The sequence below is a fragment of the Coccinella septempunctata genome, chromosome 7 (assembly GCF_907165205.1).
Source record: "Coccinella septempunctata chromosome 7, icCocSept1.1, whole genome shotgun sequence".
Classification (NCBI taxonomy): domain Eukaryota; kingdom Metazoa; phylum Arthropoda; class Insecta; order Coleoptera; family Coccinellidae; genus Coccinella; species Coccinella septempunctata.
Genome location: NC_058195.1, coordinates 22,521,114 through 22,542,071, shown reverse-complemented (window position 1 = coordinate 22,542,071; position 20,958 = coordinate 22,521,114). Strand labels below are relative to the sequence as shown.

Below are 20,958 nucleotides of genomic sequence, written 5' to 3'. Positions count from 1 at the left end.
TTTTTGTGGCGGAGCAAAATCTGGTTCGTCACAAATGTTATAATACGATCACGTCATCGAGTTCGAATAATCCTACTGTACCAGATTCTAAAACATATGTGGCAGCTACGCTGGACGCAACAACATGCTAATGGTGAAAGATTGAATAAAATTCGGACGCAGCATTGTGCTACATATGAAAACAAAATATACGCCGGACGCACTAATGGTAGGACCATGAAAGGACGCAATAATGTGCGTATATCAACTTCTTTATTAATGAAGATATTCGAGATCTGAAACGACCAAACTACGTAATTTCTTGCGTAGATTAATATACTTCGATCAGATTCCACCTAGGTAGCGTATTTCTGGGAGACGCAATAAGGTTGCTTTTTGAAAGGACGCAATAAAGTAAGCCAGATGTAAATATATATATATATATATATATATATATATATATATATATATATATATATATATATATATATATATATATTTATTTATTTATTTATATATATATTATCAAAAACCCCAATTACCATAAAAATGGTGTAGGGAATAATATTACAAATCAAAAATACAATTCTGGTTATTAATAAATTAAAAAAATTGTTCCATTTCCATCATTGGAATTCCCTTCCATGTACGAACTGGGTCCATAGTCTCTTATCCATAGCCATAGTTCTTGCTTCATTCCATGTTTGTCCTTTTCCATTAATTATTTCGGTTATAGTGTTATTCCAGGTTTGTTCTGGTCTTCCTCTTTTCTTTCTCTTTTGGATTTTGGCCTCCCATATTTGTTTCACAGGTCTTGCGTTGTTCATTCTATTTAAATGTCCCCACCAGCTGAGTTGCCTTTTGTCTATAAAATCCTGTAATGGCTCTATCTCTAGATCTTGACGTATTTTCTCATTCTTTATTCTATGCATTTTCGTCACTCCCTTCGCTTCCCTTTCGATATTTCATTTCTACCGCTTTGATCTTACTTTTCTGTTTTCTATTTAATGCCCATGACTCGCATGCAAAGGTCAGTGTCGGTCTATAGACTGCTTTGTACACTTTAATCTTTGTGTTTTGAGAAATCTCTCTTTTGCTTATGAAGCTGGTATTCATCATATGGAATAATTTTATTGTACTTTCTATCCTTCCATTAATTTCTATGTCCTGTTTTCCATCCCCACTCAATTCTACTCCCAAGTATCTAAAAGTCTTCACCTGTTCTATTTTCGTTCCATCCAATTGTATTTTTATTTCTTCGGGGTTGCCTATCACCATGACTTTTGTCTTGGTCGTATTGATTTCCATTCCGAAATCCCTAGTTATCTCATTCCAGATCTCCATGTTCCTCTGTAGATCCTTTTCTCGTCCATTGATCACGATGATGTCGTCTACAAATGCGCACTCTGATATTTCCACCCTCTGTAAATTTTTGTATCCGACTTGATATTTCTTAGTTCTTTTTGTGACCTCTTTCAGTATTTCATCCATAAATATTAGGAACAGCACCGGACTCAAACTTCCTCCGTGTCTTAATCCTGCTTTTGTATGGAATGTTTCTGATGTCCTATTCAGGCTTATAACTTGATTTTTATTTAGTTTGTATATGTTCTTTACGACCTTCAACAACTTTTCATTTACTCCTCTTCTTTCCAGTATAGTCCACAATTTCTCTCTCTTCACCTTATCGAAAGCCTTCACTAGGTCTATGAAGCCTACATATAAGTTTCTGTTCTCCGTTCTTGCTTTTTCACATAATATCTTCATAGTAAAAACATCTTGAATGCTTCTTCCTCTCCTGAAGCCGCTCTGTGTTTCCTCCAGTGTTGTTTCGACTTTCTCTCTAATTTTTTTGTCCAGTATTATCTCATACAATTTGATAACGGTGCTTAATAAAGTTATTCCTCGATAGTTATTACAATTCTGTTTGTCACCTTTTTTATATATCGGGACTATTAAGGCTGTCTGCCAATCCTCTGGAATTATTTCTTCCTTCCACACCCTCTCAGAGATCCTCAGCAAATTTTCCAGTCCATTATTACCTAAGTTCTTAATAATTTCCGATGTTATCTTGTCACATCCAGGCGCTTTTCCATTCTTCAATGTTTTTATCGCCTGCTTTAGCTCCTCCATTGTTATTCTTCCACCCTCATAGTCATCAACATTTTCCGGTTTTCCATATGATTCTTCTCTTTCGTCCTGTCCACCATCCAATAGTTCTAAAAAATATTCTCTCCATCTCTTCATTATTTCATCATCCCCGGTCAACAAAACTCCATTTTTATCCTTAATTTTCACATTTTCATTTTTACCTTCATTTCTTTGTGCTTTGAGTGTTCTGTAGAAGAGTTTTTGATTAGTCTTATAACTGGTTTCCATTTTTTCCCCAAACTCTTTCCATTTTTTCTTTTTTAGCGATAATATAAGGGCTTTGACACTCTTTCTCTGATTTTCATATTGTTCATAATTGTCCGTAGTTCTATTACTCAAGTACTTCCTCCATTTTTCCTCCTTTTTCATTTTTAGCTGTGCTTTCACTTCCTTGGTCCACCATGCTGTTTGCTTTTTCTTATTTGATTTCTTGTAGCTTCCACAAGCTTCTTTTGCCGTTTCTATGACTATGTTTTTAAAGTCATTCCACATGTTTTCCAGTGAAGAGTCCTTCATCTGATTGTTTTCCTGCTAAAATCTTTTTTCCGTTTCCACTCTGTATAATTCTGATACCTCCTTGTTTGATAGTCTATATGTTCTTATGCATTCGTGTTCTATTTTCTTTCCTCTGCTTACGAGCTTCTTTATTTTACTATTGGTATCTACTTTTAACTTAGTTAATACCACGTAGTGATCACTTCCGATATCTGGTCCTCTTCTCACTCTTGTATCCAGAATAATTGACCTTTGTTCTCTCTGTAGTAGGACGTAATCTATTATCGATTTCTCTCCGCGACTTTTAACCTCCCTTGTGTATCAATGAATGTTCTTGTGTTCAAATAATGTATTTGTTATTAACATATTATTTAATAAACAAGAATTATGTAGTCGCTCACCATTATTATTCCTTATGTTTTTTCCAAATGGTCCCATTACCTCCTTGTACATCCTGTCCATTCTACCCACTCTACCATTGAAATCGCCCAATATAATTATGATTCCCTTGGCTTCTTCGGTGACCATTGTTAGATCCTCCCAAAATTTGTCCTTAGTTTCAGTATTGTCATCTTCATTTGGGCCATACACCACTATTATTGTCTTGATTTCATTATTCAAGTGCTTAATTTCCACTGATAATATCCGGTCTGACCAATTTCTCCACCCATATACACTCTCACATATTCTTCTACTTATTAGACATCCAACTCCTGATTGTGCCCTCCTGTTTTTCTCTACTCCACTATATATTAATAGATGATCATTTTTTGTTCTTGTTGATCCTTCCCCTTTTTTCTTTGTTTCAGTTATTGCCAATAATTCCAGTCCTATATCCTCAAATTCAGCCTCCAGTTCATCCTCTTTTCCCTGTATACCCCTTACATTCCAAGTTGCTATCTTCCACATACACTCCGACTTCAACTTCTTCGATTTATCGTTTTCTTGTCCTCTTTCATGCTTTCCCTCCTTTTTGGTCCCCACTTGCATGGTTATTTCTAGTTTTTTGGTTGCGATTTCTCTATTTTTCCTCTCTCCTCATTCCATCTGTACCTCACGTTGTCTATGATCAATTTTTGAAAACCTTCCTTAACATTCTTCCCTGCGTTTTTCTCCTCCTTTCCAAATGTCCTCAATTTTCTCTGTATTTCCCTTTGTGCTTTCGTCATATCGTTGTTGATGTACACTATTTCCCCTCTAATTTTCATCAATTTACTCTTGTTTTTCATCACCTTCAATTTCTCAGAATCAGTCTCCAACTCAACTACATAAGTTTTCACGCCTATTTTCCTGGTTGCTTTGAATTTAGGTTCTATCTCCAAGTTCTTTTTGAAGAAATTCTTCATCTCGGTTTCCACTGAATCTTGTTGAATATCATTTATATCTAGACCACTTATGACTATGTTATTCCCCCTTTTATCTCTATCCATACTCTCTAGTTTAGAGTTTATCATCTTTATTTCCGTTTCAAGTTTTTCGTTTTCTTCCTTGATGTCTTCATTTTCCTTTCTTAACTTTTTCATCTCTTTCTGGTAATTTCGCTGTTCCTCTCTTATTTCTCTCATTTCCTTTATCATAACCTGCATCATTTCCATCATTTGATCCATTTTATCATCTTTGACGATGCTTGATCTGGGTTTTTGTGGTGATCGAAATACTTTCTTACTTGTTGTAAACATTTCTCCCTCATCGTCCTCGTCCCTTCTTCTCTTTCCTTCGTTGCTTGTATAATCTTCATTACTCATTTTGTTATTCTCTTCTGTCTGCAATCTTCAAAATATAACCGAGTCCACCTCTGTTTCGGAATCCGGTATCAAGATCGTTTATCGGCGGCAATAACGTTCGTTATCTCTGGCGACAGCTGGTTTCCTTTTCTGTTGTTAAATTTTCAACCCGAATTGTTCGTTATTATTTACTTAATTACGGATAATTTGCTCTCAAAAACTGTATTCTTCAACTTGGTATCCACCAGTGTATCTTCAATAAGCCTGATGACTTTTGAAAAGTTCCCGCTCGTAATTTTCGAGTATATCGAGTTTAATTACGGAGCTCCGAATGTCGCGTACCCCAGCACGGTTCTCTCTCTTCTCCATGCTAACGTTATATGCTGACGACACAGGCATAGCAAAACGACACCGCAACCCAGAAGTCATAGATCGAGTTCTACAGGAAACTATCGACGAAACAAATGACTGGTGCATAAAGTGGAAAATCAAGCTCAATGGACAAAAGAGCCAAGCAATATTACTACAGAAAAGAAGACTGCGACCCACAACGAAACTGGAGGTTGACGGCGAAGAAATCGACTGGAAAAATGAAGCTAAATATTTAGGAATAACGCTTGACAAAGGACTTACTTGAGAAAGTCATATCAAACAAGCAATCGACAAAACGAAAGCAGCGATGAATAGACTCTAGCCTCTGATAGGAAGAAGGAGCTACATGTTTAACGAGAGAAAATGGAAGATAATCAAAGCCGTTACTAGGCCGCAACTGACATATGGATCAGTTGCCTGGGGTTTCGCGGCAAAGAGCCAAATCAAAAGAATTCAGGCCACTGAAAACAAGCTGCTACGATGTGCAATAGATGCACCTTCTTTAGTCAGGAATAGACAGATTTATAGGGACCTAAAATGGGAAAGCATAACGAAATTCATGAACAGAAAAGCAGAGAAATTATTCGAAACAGCGAAAAACCATCCGAATCAAGAACTCAGGAGACTTGTGGACTACGACCCAGAGGAAGACAAAAGGAGAATGCGAATTTACCGAAGGAGACCAAGAGATCAATTAAGAAGAGATTAAAATAAGAACATAAACTTATTGAAAAATCCAATAAAGAGTTATCCGTTAGAGGATAAACACATAAATCCCAGCACGATAGTGTGCGAGAAGAAAACTGACTAAGATATGAACGGTTTAAAGGCAAATGCCCGGAACCCATATTCAAGAAGCAGTTAAGGGTTTTTAGTGGGTCTCAAGCTCAGGAGAGTGAGAATCCCCACACTTGTTCCCCCTCAGGAGAGGGTGGTTCGTCTGATTTGCAGATTTTCCCCTGTTACACCAAAAAAAAAAACTTGACGGTTTGACAATTTGAGCTTTCAACTTCCCTGAGATTTACAAGCTCCTCGTGTTCGCCGTCGCTGAATTCTTCAGCCTCGGTCGCTTCTATATAGGAACCCTCATTATCTGAGGTTTCCGACATGGTTTTATACTCAGATTTCTCAAAATATCAAACAATTTGAAAATAATAAAATATTCAGCAATCTTCACTGAAATAGACTGATATAAATCTATGGTATGAAGCCAAAAGTTTTCTATGCTATGAGAAAAATCAGAAAAAAGATATGGAAAATAAGCTCACCTGATGTTTTCTGAAGTATCAACGATCAAAAATCTGGACACTGGGGATGAACACCAACTAAAATTTCAACGAATTAAAATTCCGATAACAAATATAGAACCTACACAAACTTCACAGACGGAATCAAATATTCCGTAGCTTTGTTAGTGGGCACTTCCACTTCGACTTTCTCTTCCGCTTTCACATTTATAGCACAATGGAGCACTATAGCACGTCTTCTTTTGTCAAGATTTCATTCGAGACTGGTGGAGCTTACTATTCCTCGGGTTGAGTTGCCCTACTTTTCTCGGAAAATCGAGGAATGGCCCTGGTTATTTTTTCGTGTCGAGAAATGGAGTAGGATCGAATCATTTGTCGTCGGAGATGCATTTGGGTGTAGGTACTGCGGCTGAGGCAGTAGTGTCTGTCAGCTATTGGCTGACCACTTCAAATCGGTTTTTGAACCTGAGAAGTACTCATTTAATCGTAATTAAGCGGAAAGCGTTGATACCAATATCCTCAGTTCGATTTATTTATCTAGGAATGGGATACTCGAGAGTCTTCAGGAGCTCAACTTGAAAAAGGGTTGTGGACCTGACCATGTGCCTGCAATTTTCTTGATTAAGTTCGCGACGTCCTTAGTTGAACCACTTTATATCATATTCAACAGGTCTCTCACGGAGGGGGCTTTTCCAACTTTATGGAAGGAAGTTCCGGTGATATTCATCTTCAAAAGCGGCCAGAGATCAGATTTAAGGAATTACAAGCAAATCAGCAAATTATCGTTGATACCGAAGCTGTTCGAAAAATTCGTCCATAAATATCTCATGTTGCTCAACTTATGATACCAGAACAACACGGTCTCTTTCGTGAGAGATATGTGGAAACTAATTCTCAGTATTTACTGAATATAAACATGATGCACTAGACGCGCGGGAGCAGGTCGATGCTGTGTACTCTGACCTATGAACAAATAAATAAATATATTACTCCAAAACGATACCACGTGTTATTGGTTCATTCTTGGTGGGACAGGTAGCGCGTCGTGATAAGGATTGAAAAATATTCCTAAGGCGGCCTTTCTTTCCGGCTTAAAGACACCATCCTGCAGTTGAGACGTATTACACTGCACTGTACTGATGAGGGACAATAAGGGCCAAACCAGTCTACAGTTTGTGTCTATATTTTTTAGCCTCTCTGGGAGTTCCTCCACTGATTCATGACTAGCACGCATTAATGGAACGTCAATTATTTGAATTGTCGTTTCCATATTGAAAATGAATTTAATCGAAACTTCAATAGGAACTGCACTTATTTGTTTAATGATGATAATAATAATTTTTTCATTTTTCAGCTGTGCCGTTGTGGAAATTCCTGAAGTTGATAGTTTAGAAATTGACACACCACTGGATCTGATTGTAGCTAATATTATCAATGAATATCGTAACCTCCAAAATTAGTGACCGCTTCATTGAAGAGGTGTATTTGTTACAGTTAAAGGTTGATGCTAGTATAAAGCCACCTAACTCGAAGTTTTTACCTATTCAAGGATGGCTAAAGTTCGATAAAGTGTAAATTTGCCTTGGAGAATTTTATATTCAGCCGACTTTTGTGCACATTACCTGAAATTGAACGGCTAAAAACCTGAACGATGAACGCGCGAGGTGGTTATGGCTCATGGCTCGTGAATTAAACCTATTGGCTCCCTAGGCCAAAGGATTTAATCCTGAATAATTTGAAAGCCTACAGCAGCACAATTTGGCTTCGATACATGGCAAGACCTTCAAGCGTTCTTGGCACATGCCCTAGATTGTGAATAATATGAATTCATTTTAATGCTGAATGCTTTTTTTTATTGAATTAACAAGATAAAATGAGTTAATCAAAATTGTAAAAATGCCAATATTTCTAGGTTGATAAGATATGCCAGTTTGCAGTCTTCAAAGGTTAGTAAATAATGCTATTTGTGTACCTATGAGATGGTTTAGGGTTAAACTATCTGACAATTAGGTGAGGAACGTTAGGTTACATAACGCCATTCGGTTTTTAAATCGAACAAATATTATATGAAATTGAGCACTTCTGTTCTTCTTCCTTTTGTCTATATTCACATTCTACTTAAAACTTTCAATGCTGACAACGATACAACTGCAGCTACTGTTTCAAACTGTTTGCTGACAACTGCATGTAAATGGTATATCAATTTGCTTGAGTTTGGCTGATTTTGTTATTTCCAGACTAGGTAGGTGAAAATGTCCAGAGGAGTCCTGGGCTAGATTTTTGTGAAAAGTTCATTACTGGAAACCGTTTTACTTTTATATACGTATACAGGGTGTTCCTAAATTGAACGTACAAACGAAAAGGGGAGATTCCTCAAGTGAGTTTAAGAAAAAAAAGTTCCATAAACATGAGGTCGCAAACGTTTCGTTTTCGAGATACAGAGTGTTGAAGTTTGAATTTTTTTCAAGTTTTTTCCTCATAGTATCTACACTTCACAAGATATTCAACTGAAATTTGGCATAGATATTACATTTTAGAGTTCTCATCACGTGACATGGCAATTTCGATAGAAGATCTACAGGGTGATATTTTTTCTGGAACACTGCCACCTGTTCTTCTGCAGAACTTTTTTTTGGTGAGCAACTGTTAATTTGAAAAAATGTAAAAAGAAGCTTTGTTCTTATACTAAACTTTTCGGTCTCTTGTAGTTTTGTCGTATCTACCAACGATTTCGAGAAAAAAAATTTTGAACGATTCTCTCGAAATCCTCGTGATAATCCAAACTTTTTTTTCTCGAAATCGTTGGTAGACACGACAAAACTACAAGAGACCGAAAAGTTCAGTATAAGAACAAAGCTTCTATTTGCATTTTTTCAAATTAACAGTTGCTCACCAAAAAAAAGTTCTGCAGAAGAACAGGTGGCAGTGTTCCAGAAAAAATATCACACTGTAGATCTTCTATCGAAATGGCCATGTCACGTGGTGAGAACTTTAAAATGTAATTTCTATGCCAAATTTCAGTTGAATATCTTGTGAAGTGTAGATACTATGAGAAAAAAACTTGAAAAAAATTCAAACTTCAACACTCTGTATCTCGAAAACGAAACGTTTGCGACCCCATGTTTATGGGACTTTTTTTTTCTTGAACTCACTTAAGGAATCTCCCCTTTTCGTTTGTACGTTCAATTTAGGAACAGCCTGTATATTACGTTTTTACGTTATATCTTCAAGTCAGATGAAGATATCGTGGTGCGATTTCCAGTTTTTCACTTTTCACGAAAATTCAGCCTAGGACTCCTCCTTACGTTTCTTTCTTTCTAGAAGTACCAGAAACAGGGATACCCTGAACATTATGTTGTGCTTGATTGAAATGCATTTACCCATGTTTCTGTAATCAGTATATTAGCATTCGTGATTTGAATACTATCTTTCAGTTCACCTATTTTGCTTATCATGGAACACACATAGGAAGACTTCAATAAGAGACACTTCTAATTTTTAGTATCAGTATCATTCTGTGAGAAAACTATCTTTGGAATATTATTAACGTATTCGATTCGTATGTATATCCTTCCTTTATAATTGTTTCTTCTAGTCCCTTGAGTACGTTTTCCAAAATAATATGTTCTCTATAGCGAATATATTTGGAAATATATGTTATATTCACGAAGTATCGCTTTATTTCTTAAGATCTCTCAGGACACTGCTTGGACGTCGCAATTTGTTTCTTCAGATTATGTTGTTGTAACGCAATTTTTGAAAGAAAATACTAGTTTGATCACCGATCTAGTACTTCCTTGGCTGGTAACAATACTTGTATTGGATAAATTGGACTTATTAATCCAATACAAGTAGACGTGATGAAAATCCATCCCCAATTTCCATCCGATAGGTTGCGCTTGCATTTAAGTTAAGAGGGATGAACCTAAAAGAAACTAATATGAGAAACTGATATGAGCATCTTCTCAAAGACCTGAGCTTAGCCAGCTAATCTTTTCTTTTCACATCTACCTTAAGTCGTAACATATAAACTTGTATGAAGTTGATCAATAAGTATCTAATGATAGGACCCGAATAAAATATTGTTTGTTGTTAAGGGTATGGTCCGTGAGTCAACCAGATCAGGTCAGGAAATCGTTTGAGAGCGGTTATGCGTCAACTGATTTTGTTTAATGAAGCTGGTTAATATACGAAACGCTTCGGTTCATCTTGTTTTCATTCGTGTCTGGCCTGTAAATTTACAAATACTTTTGGAATAACTTTCTACTCTTTTTACAGAGCTGATATAAAATTCGAAACAAAAACAATTGAAAGGTCGGAGAAATTAAAAAGCCTTATGTCAATCTACAGAACACATACATAAAACCGTGAAAATCGTCTTTTTTTAATGGTTGATACGGTTCATGGAGTTGAGCGCATTCAGTGTCGGTTAATTTCATTGACAACGATTTCTAGGGATACGGACCACCCGAACGGAATTCTGGTACGCTTGGTTAACTCACGGACCATAACCTAAATTTCTGGAAATTCTTGGTTAAACATTTGTATGGCACCTGTTCAACATTCAATATTTCTTCAAAATGTAGCTTGAAAAACTGAAACTGTACAGTAAAAGTATTATTGAATTGAAATTTTTTTCATTACCTACGAAGACCTTTGAAAGCAGAATAAAATTCAATCTGACCTTATGACTGCAACCACTTATTCGAAAATGCAACGGTGAAAAAAAGAACAAAATTGTTTTACTATCGTAAGAGTAAGTACTCCCAATTATAAGACAACATATATACATAGCTGAATAAAAACATAGTTACATAATCCTAATCATCAGTAAGTTTAAATAGACTTCGGTTCGTTTCCTATTTGTAATACGCAATAATGTAGGTGCCTCATTATCTCGTTTAGGACAACTGAATATTATAATTACTTATTCATTCGGGATACAGTTCAGAAAAAATTCAGTAGTCATTAGCTTTTTTGATTATATAGAGTGGTCTCTAGTCGTTGTACGTGCACAGTTTTCACACGGTTTCTTTGAATAAACCGATTGCCTAGTATTTTTAGATTTTTTTCTAGAAACCATTTGCTGAGGAATTTTTCCAGATTTCCCCAATAAAAACACGAAATAAATCACAATTGAAATATCATCGAAATCCTGCAAGAGGAGCTGTTGGTTTTAAGCAAAGATAGATCTCAGAAGGCATACCATGTCCAAGCCAATATGAAAAAAATCTATCCAATATGGAAAAAAATCTTGAATAACATCTTCCTACTCGACAAATACACGAGATATAGATGACTGATCTGCGGGGAATATAATATATTGAGTGAAAGCAGAAATAAGGGAAAACTATGTTAGTTATTCAAATGGTACAATCTTGAATATAAAATGAATGATTATTTTCGAATAACTGCGGATAGCTAAACATGTATCGACAATATATTCTCCAATTTCGAACCAAACAGCACAAGCACCAAGAATTCACAAATGGGAGACCACTCAGCATAAATCATCACATTTGCATCTGAAACAGCAAATTGTGCCAATCAAAAATACTTTAGAAAAATTACAACACCTAAAATAGACAATATAGTAGATGAAGTGAAGGCTGTTAATTATGAACATATGGTTTGATTTAGTGTTTCCTGAACAAAGGAGAAACCACAATCATAATCCAAGTAGAAATGAATCACGAAATAATTCGAAAATCGAAGAAATCTTTTGTGCACTGGAAAACAAAACATAATCTCTAAGAGATATTGGACTAATGATTGCGGAAAATTCGTAATGATTCCGATAGATATATAAATCTAACTCTTGATCACAGTGACAGAAGTTTAAAAATAATAATTGTATCTCTTATTGTCGTTTTTTCTATCTTAAAAAGTTAATTATAGATTCTGACGACCAGAGGACCTCATTTTTATTCCTTTGACTGGTTGTGACGACGAACATTTGGGGCCGAAACTCGTGTATGAAAAACCTGAGGAGGAGCGAACGAAATAATAAAGGTCAACATCCGATATGATTTCCAAGTCAGAGTAAAAAGGCATTTCTACTGAGGAGATAACTTATAGAGAAGACCACGATAAAGCTTCAAGTAGAATGCGCATTACCCCCAACACTCTGAAAATTGCGACACTAAAGAACAAATCAAACAAGTGAAAAAAAAAGAAATACATTCAATGAAAGAAATAGTCAGAAAAACCATTGAATTGGAAAAAGCCAAATTATCAGAAGCATCAGACTAATCATGTTCAAGTAAAAAATCTGTAACATCAGAAATAATATGTGCAGTTCATTTGCTGAACTTCTTTATTCTAAATATTCTTCAATGAATGAAAATATAATATCAACACACATAATTTTTTGATTTATTCGTCATCAAATCATTAAATATATCATTTCTCGAAAAGTTTCGAGTCTTGAGGCGAATAGAATATTGAATTATTTACATCATTATTTGCCGAACTTCAAAGTTCTGAATGAATTAAAATCTGAACTTGTCAATATACGAGATAATTTTCGCAAGAGTTTCAATGAAATCTGAAAGTTTTCATCATTCTGGAGCATTCTGGACATCAATAATTCTCGAATCATCCATGGAATAAATTCAATTTCATCCAATATAACAGATAACACGCAAAACAAAATGTTACTTGAACTCGACATCTTGAGCAATTCGTTCCTAAAAAGCCCGAATCAGGTAGAAAAGTTTGAACCCTTCATATCAGCATTAACACGTGTTTTGCAGTAAACAGATGCCGATTTCATTTCGGGCAATGTAACCAGGGTCGACGTTGGGTAAAGGGATGAACTAGTATATAGAGTCTCTGGATGAACGTTTCTCTAAACAAGAAGAATTTGAATTTTCATTTGTTTCAAAATTTTCAGAGTACAAGGAGTATACAGGGTGTTTCACGAGTTAACAAACAAATGAAAACCGCGAATAGAGGGCATTGCGCTAAGTTCAAAATCACCCCATATACAGGATGTCCCAAAACTAGTGAATCAAACGTCACACCACGATAGAGTAAACCAAATATTATCGAATGACACCAACATTAGTTCGAAGAAAATGTACCGTTTCCAAATAATCAGAATTTTATTAAAATACCTAAAGTTGCCGATTTTCGAACTATTTTTCTTAATAACAGGGCCAGTTTGTGAAAATGGATATCGATTTTAAATTATATTGAACTAAGATTATTGTTTAATCTCCCCTAATTGAAATTATTTTAAGTAGTTAATCGATAACCATAACCTAAGTAAAGGTAAATTAAAACAATTGTTTTTCTACATGATTTTTGATACTCAGAATAAACAGGGGTGATAATATGGGAGAAAAACGCTATCCTCAATCACAAATTGGCCATGTGATTGAAAAAATAGTTCGAAAATCGGCAAATTTATGTAAGGTTTTCTCAGAAACGGTACATTTTCGCTCAACTAATGTTGGTGTCATTCGATAGTATTTGATCTATACTCTATCGTGGTGTGACGTTTGATTCAGTAGTTTTGGGGCAACCTATATATAGGTTTCTTCGGGGTTTTTTGAAATTTCTCGAATTTCCGTTTGGCTATAACTCCTGAAATTCTCGATCAAGTCGACTGAAAATTTATAATTAGCCTTGAGTTGTTAACTTCATTGAAACAGAGCATTAAAATTCGACAAAACTTTGGACCGGGCTCAGTGAGGCTTTGCTTAACTTCAAACTCATAAAAACACCGTGTATGTAGTTTTTTAATCATAATTTTATTTTTTTTGTTATCTACATTATTATTGTCTCGAAATGAATTGATTTTTGGGTTGCCTCACCTGTTGATCATGTTCTAGAAATAATTGTTTTGGTCAGACGCCTCTAAGGAATAGAGCACTTCATGAAAATATATTTAAAAATTCTTAATTGATTTTTTTTTCAAAGAATATTCTGTTGAATGTGTCAACAATTATACTATATTCGTTCTACGAAAAAGTCATTCACAATGATAAAATGTTTCAAAATTGATAATATCCAAATATGGATGGAAAAACAACGCTATCTTGAAACTAAAAATTGAAACTTGATCTTCAGAAAGAATCTATTTTTCTATGGACAACTAGTTGTGTGAATGAAAACAAAGGAAGAAAAAAAGAACAAAGAAAAAATTTTCAATTCTATTTTTAGTTTTCGACATTTGATTGGCGATCATATTCATACCATGTGAAGTAAAAGTCAATATGCAGCGCTGTTTTTTCCAGAGGCATTTCACCACCAAACAATTATTCATTAATAATAATCCACTGACAAGACATACCAAAGTTTCATTGATTTTGAGAAAATCAATGCAGATACCTGAAAAATTCAAAATTATGACGAAAAAAACTACAAACAGAATGTTTTTCATGAGTTTAAATTTGAATATAGCCTCAATGACTCATTGAGGCCTGTGTTCGTCAACTTTTAAAGTTCTGTTTTATTGAAACTCACAAGTTTAAGCGGATAATGAATTTTTAGCCGAATCCAACTAAAATATTTGGAGTTATAGCCGAACGAAAATTCGGGAAATTTGAATAAACTCTTCTGTATATCGGAGACGGAATGGCTAAGACATACATATGAGGTGTTTTCGAACTCAGCTCAATGCCCTCTATTCACGGTTTTCGTTTGTCCGTTAACTTGTGAAACACCCTGTGTACTGAAAAATCGCAAAAGACTCCTCGAGCAATTAAAAAATGACATTAAATCAAGGAGTTTCTTTTGATCCGCTATGATGAAAAATGTCAATATCCAGCTGTTATTATTATTTGAGGTGATTAATCGAAAATCCCCAATATCTCGAAAACCAAGGCACTTCTACCAAACGTAAAATATATTTATCTGAACCGTCATAGAGTCCTCTATGTATTGAATATAAACAGACATGAATACAAGCCAGTTGTTTTGTTTGAAGGTGAAGCTCCTCTTGCTTCAAACTTCTTCCAATTATTTTGACCACCATTCACGCAAGATGATTTTTGTTGAAGAATTCAATATTATTGTAATTATCCGTTCATTTCTTCAAGAGATATTCATTCCCTACCACCTTTGAGTATTCAACTCAACACTGCATCAAATGCATTTCATCTTCGGGTTGATTCTTTCGAATTCTAAGAAGATAAACAACAGTAACTCTCCTCAAACTACTGATCACTTGTATTTTCCATGTAAATAAATAGATTTGGTATGTCTTCAATCAACTTGTATAAACGTCAGTTATGTTCGTTACATATTTTCGACTCAATATTTTCCGAAGAGATTTGACATTGTGATTAAATACGTAATTACTGAGAGTCTCACGTAGAACGGACTAAGTAGCACTGATTTAAAACTCAAAAATGTTTTGACAAGCGTCTCAACCAAACATTTTCGTACCATACAGATTGAAAGGTATCCAATTTCCATGGCCAATCCAGTGCTGAAATAAAATGAATGAAGTATAGAAGCTGAAAGTAAAACGTATATCTTTGTTGATTCATTCGGGAAAAACATTTCAATGGAGTTCCTAATGTCGTGGATATAATGTCCACAAATTAGATTACTATTTCATACCAGAACCAATTCGGTAAAATTGTCTTTGGAATTAATCTTATATGTCACGAAAAATTTCATTGTCATGTATCATTCATTTTGGGACCCATATGGTATTAAACTCCCCTATCGGACGAAGTATCGTAGACATAAGCATATTTATTCAAAACTGTTGATATTCATGAAGAAAAGATAATAATTTCTGTGCAAATTCATTTACTCCGAGATCACGAGCCTTATCAATCAATTATTAGCGTATGAAGTTTATTAATATCAGTATCGTTCTCGAACTATTTACAGGTTTCAGTATGTGTGAATGAATCGGAAGAGCAGCTGTATTCTGTATATGAGTAGAATTCAAGCTGCCTTACTTTCTGTCCTCCTGAAATATGGCAACGTTGCGGGAGGTGAGAGCGCACTACTAATAAGAAATATATGCGGAGGTAGTAGGGTCTGATTCGTTTGAAGAAAAATTTTTCGATGAAAATCTTTTCCCCTCTTTAGGTACCCCTGTTATTTACCTTCCCCTCTACATATATAAGCAAAAATTATTCCAATTATAAAACTCCTTCACCCAGAGGTCAGGTCGCCCAATGAACTTAACGGAGGTAACAACGAACTACGGGTTCATATATATATATATATATATAATCACTGTAGTTATAAGAGCCTTTTGATAATATAAATTAAATAATATATATATATAATCACTGTAGTTATAAGAGCCTTTTGATAATATAAATTCGACGATAAGGGTCTATCGACTCTGGTTTGGGGAGTGAATGAGGTACTCTTCATTCTACGCCAAGCTTTCGCATTTCTTTAATGCTTCTTCGACAACAACAAGGACACATTATGCATCGTATCCTAATATTACTAACTTAACAGGAAAATTAAAAAATGTGTTTAGAGAAGATAATGTCAAAATTGCAGTTTATAACCAAAAAACCATAAGGTCCTTGTATACCAAAATAAAAGACCCTATACCAACACCCCTACAAAGTAATGTAGTTTACAAAATAAATTGTGAAAACTGCGATAAATGTTATATTGGACACACCTCACAATGGGTAAAAAGTAGAATGGCGCTACATAAGTCGGATATAAGAAAATATCCAGAAAGATGTGCTTTGGCTGCTCATGCACATAGTCTGGATCATCATATAGATTTTGAAAATGTGGAGATATTAAAAACAGAAAGTAATTACCAGAAGAGATTGATACACGAGATGATAAATATAAACAGAGAAAAAAACACTCTAAACAAAAAGACGGATACAAATAAACTGAGTTCCATATACAGTTATTTGTTAGAGAAGTTGGAAATGAGTGGCTTTTATGACGGTCCTGTAGATGAGTAGAGAAAACAAGGAGCATAGAGTTGGGCAACAGACGACGTTTCATAGAACAGGTAACATAACCAAGAAAAAATTTTTTCGTGCTGAAGGATTGAAAAGTGTGTATGAGAATTTTTATATGTCGTTTTGAAACCAAAGAAATTCCAAAATGAAAGAAATAAGGATAATTTTATATTGTTTTTAACGTATGGTTCATGACAGGTGTATGTTTATACAAAACCTCGCATTCAGTGAGTTGTGTTTTAGATTGTATATATATATATATATATATATATATATATATATATATATATATATATATATATATATATATATATATATATATATATATATATATATATATGTATATATATATATATATATATATATATATATATATATATATATATATATATATATTTATATATATATATATATATATATATATTTACATCTGGCATACTTTATTGCGTCCTTTCAAAAAGCAACCTTATTGCGTCTCCCAGAAATACGCTACCTAGGTGGAATCTGATCGAAGTATATTAATCTACGCAAAAAGTTACGTAGTTTGGTCGTTTCAGATCTCAAATATCTTCATTAATAAAGAAGTTGATATACGCACATTATTGCGTCCTTTCATGTTCCTATCATTAGTGCGTCCGGCGTATATTTTGTTTTCATATGTAGCACAATGCTGCGTCCGAATTTTATTCAATCTTTCACCATTAGCATGTTGTTGCGTCCAGCGTAGTTGCCACATATGTTTTAGAATCTGGTACATTAGGATTATTCGAACTCGATGACGTGATCGTATTATAACATTGGCTCAAGTTATTACAACTTTCATCTTTCAAAACACCTCCATATTTTTGATGGCTCTTATCCTTAGTTTGTGGACTGCTAATTTGGGGAATCGTATTTCAGAATTTTTCAAACACTCTTTAAGTGTCTTTTTGTCAAGAAAAGCTTTAGTGATTATGTAATAATTTTCAAAAAGTTATTTATTTTAGTTTTTTTTTTTTAATAACGAATGAATGTGAAAGAATGGTGCTCTGGAGATAACTCAAATTAGGAATGCATTAACTGCAGAGTTGTTAGTTTCCCCTACGTTCATCCTACGAACAATTTGGCAGTCTGGAGAGTCAACTACTCTTTCAGGGTAGTTAAATAGACGGCGAATGATATTCTCGAGTTCGATAGAAGAGTTTGAATATGAATCGTAGCCTGCATCCTAGCTCTTCGATATACAAGGACTCGCTTTGCTTATAGGAAGACGAAACCATTGAGCTGATCCTCAGTGACTGCCCAGCGGCAGACAAGGTTCGCTCAGGCTGGTTCTAGGGGAACTCATGAACTACTCCTCCTCTGTTATCACCTATTCCCTTTGGAAGATGGCACTGGAGGTAGAAGTTTAGCTCTTTGAGCTTGTTTGTGTGCCACAATAGACCGCTTTGGTCGCGGTAGCAAGTCTGGGGCATTCGACAGATGCGCCCAACAAACTGTAACTGTAACTCTTCGATTCAAAGGATATACTTTCCTCGAATGCAGGAGGACAGGGGTTTCAAAGTTTGCAATATCAACATTATACACGAAAGTTGGAAATGGAATAAGATTATTGAGAAGTCAAAACCCACTCAAGGGAATAGTAGCTCATCAAAAAACCAAAGTCAAAGAGCTGGAGTGCTTTGGAGAAGCTAATATCCGACATATGAATCGATCTTAAGCTAGTAGGAAAATCTATCATGCTAGCAGAACAAAAGATATTAGAAAGCCAGATTAGACAAGCAAAACTGAAGTTTTCATTCGAATATCATATATTTCAAGAGATGGAAGAACCATGACCTGCTGTAAAAATCATCTTCTGTTTTTCTGGAGTCGGCTGAGCTGATGTCGGAAACGGGAGGATTTGTTCATCAAGATGGAGTGATACTAGATACTAGAATACTAAGTGGTATTAGAAGAATATATGTAATGCAAGTGGTCACCTCAACATCTTGCAGGTCTTGCCGTGATCGACGAAAACTCTCATGCACATTCTGTCCGCTTGCAGAATTCATACTTTATCAGGGTATATAGAGAGACCCAATGCGAATTCCTTACTTCCATCTGAGAGAAGTTTATGGCATAGACAAATAAAAGAAGCTTTCATTTGTACCTCCAAAGACCAGAGGAGTTGTTGAGAATGATAAAGCTCGCATATATTGGAATTAGGCTTTTTCAACAACTTGGCATATCCACGCAATAAAGCTCGATAAAGTTCTGCCAGAAAAAGAGCTCAAAGAATTTCTTGTGTCGTATTCCCTTCGCTGCCGAAAATATTGTGGTAGTGAACGAAGAACAGAAAAGTGAAAAAGACAAAGGATCAATGTTCGAATAGGGGGCTTCATACCCAGGGCATAAAGTTTGAATGGTAATTCTGATTGAAGAATTTTTAGATGTGAGAACTAACTACGTTACTGAATTGGAGATTATTTTGGCCTGCAGAACTCTCCCAGAATGAAGAACTATCTCAAGAACGTGGTGACAACACCTGGTTCTGTCACTAGGGCAAGAAAAGGGGTTCTGGACGTGACAATGGTCAATGCAGCTTCCAGATGAAGTGATAAAGCTTGGGAAATGGTGACCAAACCATCAATCTCTGACCATAGGATAATCGAATATAGAATAACAGAAGAGGAACTGATCCACCATTAAGATCCATCTTAAGCAAAACTTACAACAGTTCGAAACTAATTGGCCAAACCTCTCACATTACGATCTGGAACAAAAAGTCGATCAGGGAATTTTAGATGCCTTCCACTCCAGTTATCCACTTCCGGAAGTTTGAACAAGTGAGGATGCATCTAATCAATCCTATTCGTGCATGGGCTCATGCCGACGATTTTAAAATCTTTGATGATATAGGCTCTATTGTAGATTGCGTTCCCGGCAGCGTGCTTTGTAGACTCATTCTTGATTTGGTGTGGCAGAAATAAACTACCATTGAGCCTTTTTGAGTGCAATGTCGCCACGTACACCAGTACTATATATTGTATAGTTATGTTATAGTCTTGATGGCAGCGTCCTGAGCAGAAAAACGGAGATAAAAGATCTTGGTGTTGTTTAGATCAAAGTTTTACATTTGTTTCTCATGTTGATCATTAACTTGGTACGAGGCCAAGAATGTATGAATTCATCGTGCGTATAATAGCAGATATTTTTTTGATCCGGAAACCATGATTTTGCTGCTCAATACATTTGTGAGGAGCAAACTGGAGTTTGAATGCATTGCTTGGAACCCAATAAACGATTGGCATACACATCACAATGACATGCAGTCCGAGAGCTGGCGACGAAAATCGGCAAAAGATTTGTAATGAATCATAATTGAATATGAGTTAGTTTTGATGGTGTATATGAATCAGCACCAACTCTAAAAGGTCAGGTAGTGGAACATTTGTCGGCGACGCTCTTTGATTTATATAAAATTACAATATCCGTACTCTGGGGTGACTGCTGACTGCCTCTCTTCTATTGATATGGGGTCTGAATATTTTATTCTCAAATAATATTTGATATTTTAGTAGTAAATGCAGTTTCAGCCAATACAAATCTTTTGAAACAACATCGTTGAGGCAGCAACTTCTATGGTGTACTGACACAGCGCGTTTCACTAAAATGAGATCTGACCACTTTTTCAAGTTTTCAGTTCTATGAACTAGGTAAGTGAAAATTTTCAATCATTACAAAATACTTGTAGAGTGTGTTGTAATTTCATATGCCTACATCAAAGCGCGTCGACGCTAGGTGTTCCACTAGCTGACCTTGAGAGTGGGTGCTGACTAATGTACACCCACAATACTAAATCAATTAAATCATATTAAATTATGCCCCAATACAAAACTTTTGCCGAATTTCGTTGCCAGCTCTTGGACTAATGGAGGCTGTTCAGAGAAATTTTTTCGAATAAGATCATGCTGTTTGTTGAATAAATTCGATGCAGTTAAGATTGATGTTAGGAGTGGCGTTGCTTCTTTGAGGTTCCTTCATGGACCCTTGAATGGCACAACTACTTGCTAGAGTAGGATTTCATGTACGAAGTCCAAGTTCTAGACCCGTACG

General features: G+C 35.4%; 2 protein-coding genes across 2 annotated transcripts; both read right to left on the bottom strand.

Annotated features, from left to right (window-relative positions):
• Nucleotides 1-605: 605 nt before the first annotated feature.
• Nucleotides 606-3,615, bottom strand: LOC123317645. Its single transcript, XM_044904250.1, has 4 exons — nucleotides 3,027-3,615; nucleotides 2,292-2,597; nucleotides 969-2,198; nucleotides 606-877 (listed from the first exon to the last, which is right to left on the bottom strand). The coding sequence occupies exons 1-4, from the start codon at nucleotides 3,613-3,615 to the stop codon at nucleotides 606-608; spliced, it is 2,397 nt and encodes a 798-aa protein (XP_044760185.1).
• Nucleotides 3,616-3,623: 8 nt separating this feature from the next.
• On the bottom strand, nucleotides 3,624-4,502 carry LOC123317644 (probable inactive protein kinase DDB_G0270444). Its single transcript, XM_044904249.1, has one exon. It carries the CDS (start codon nucleotides 4,368-4,370, stop codon nucleotides 3,624-3,626), a length of 747 nt encoding a protein of 248 aa, XP_044760184.1. The 5' UTR covers nucleotides 4,371-4,502.
• Between the last annotated feature and the right edge of the window lie 16,456 nt (nucleotides 4,503-20,958).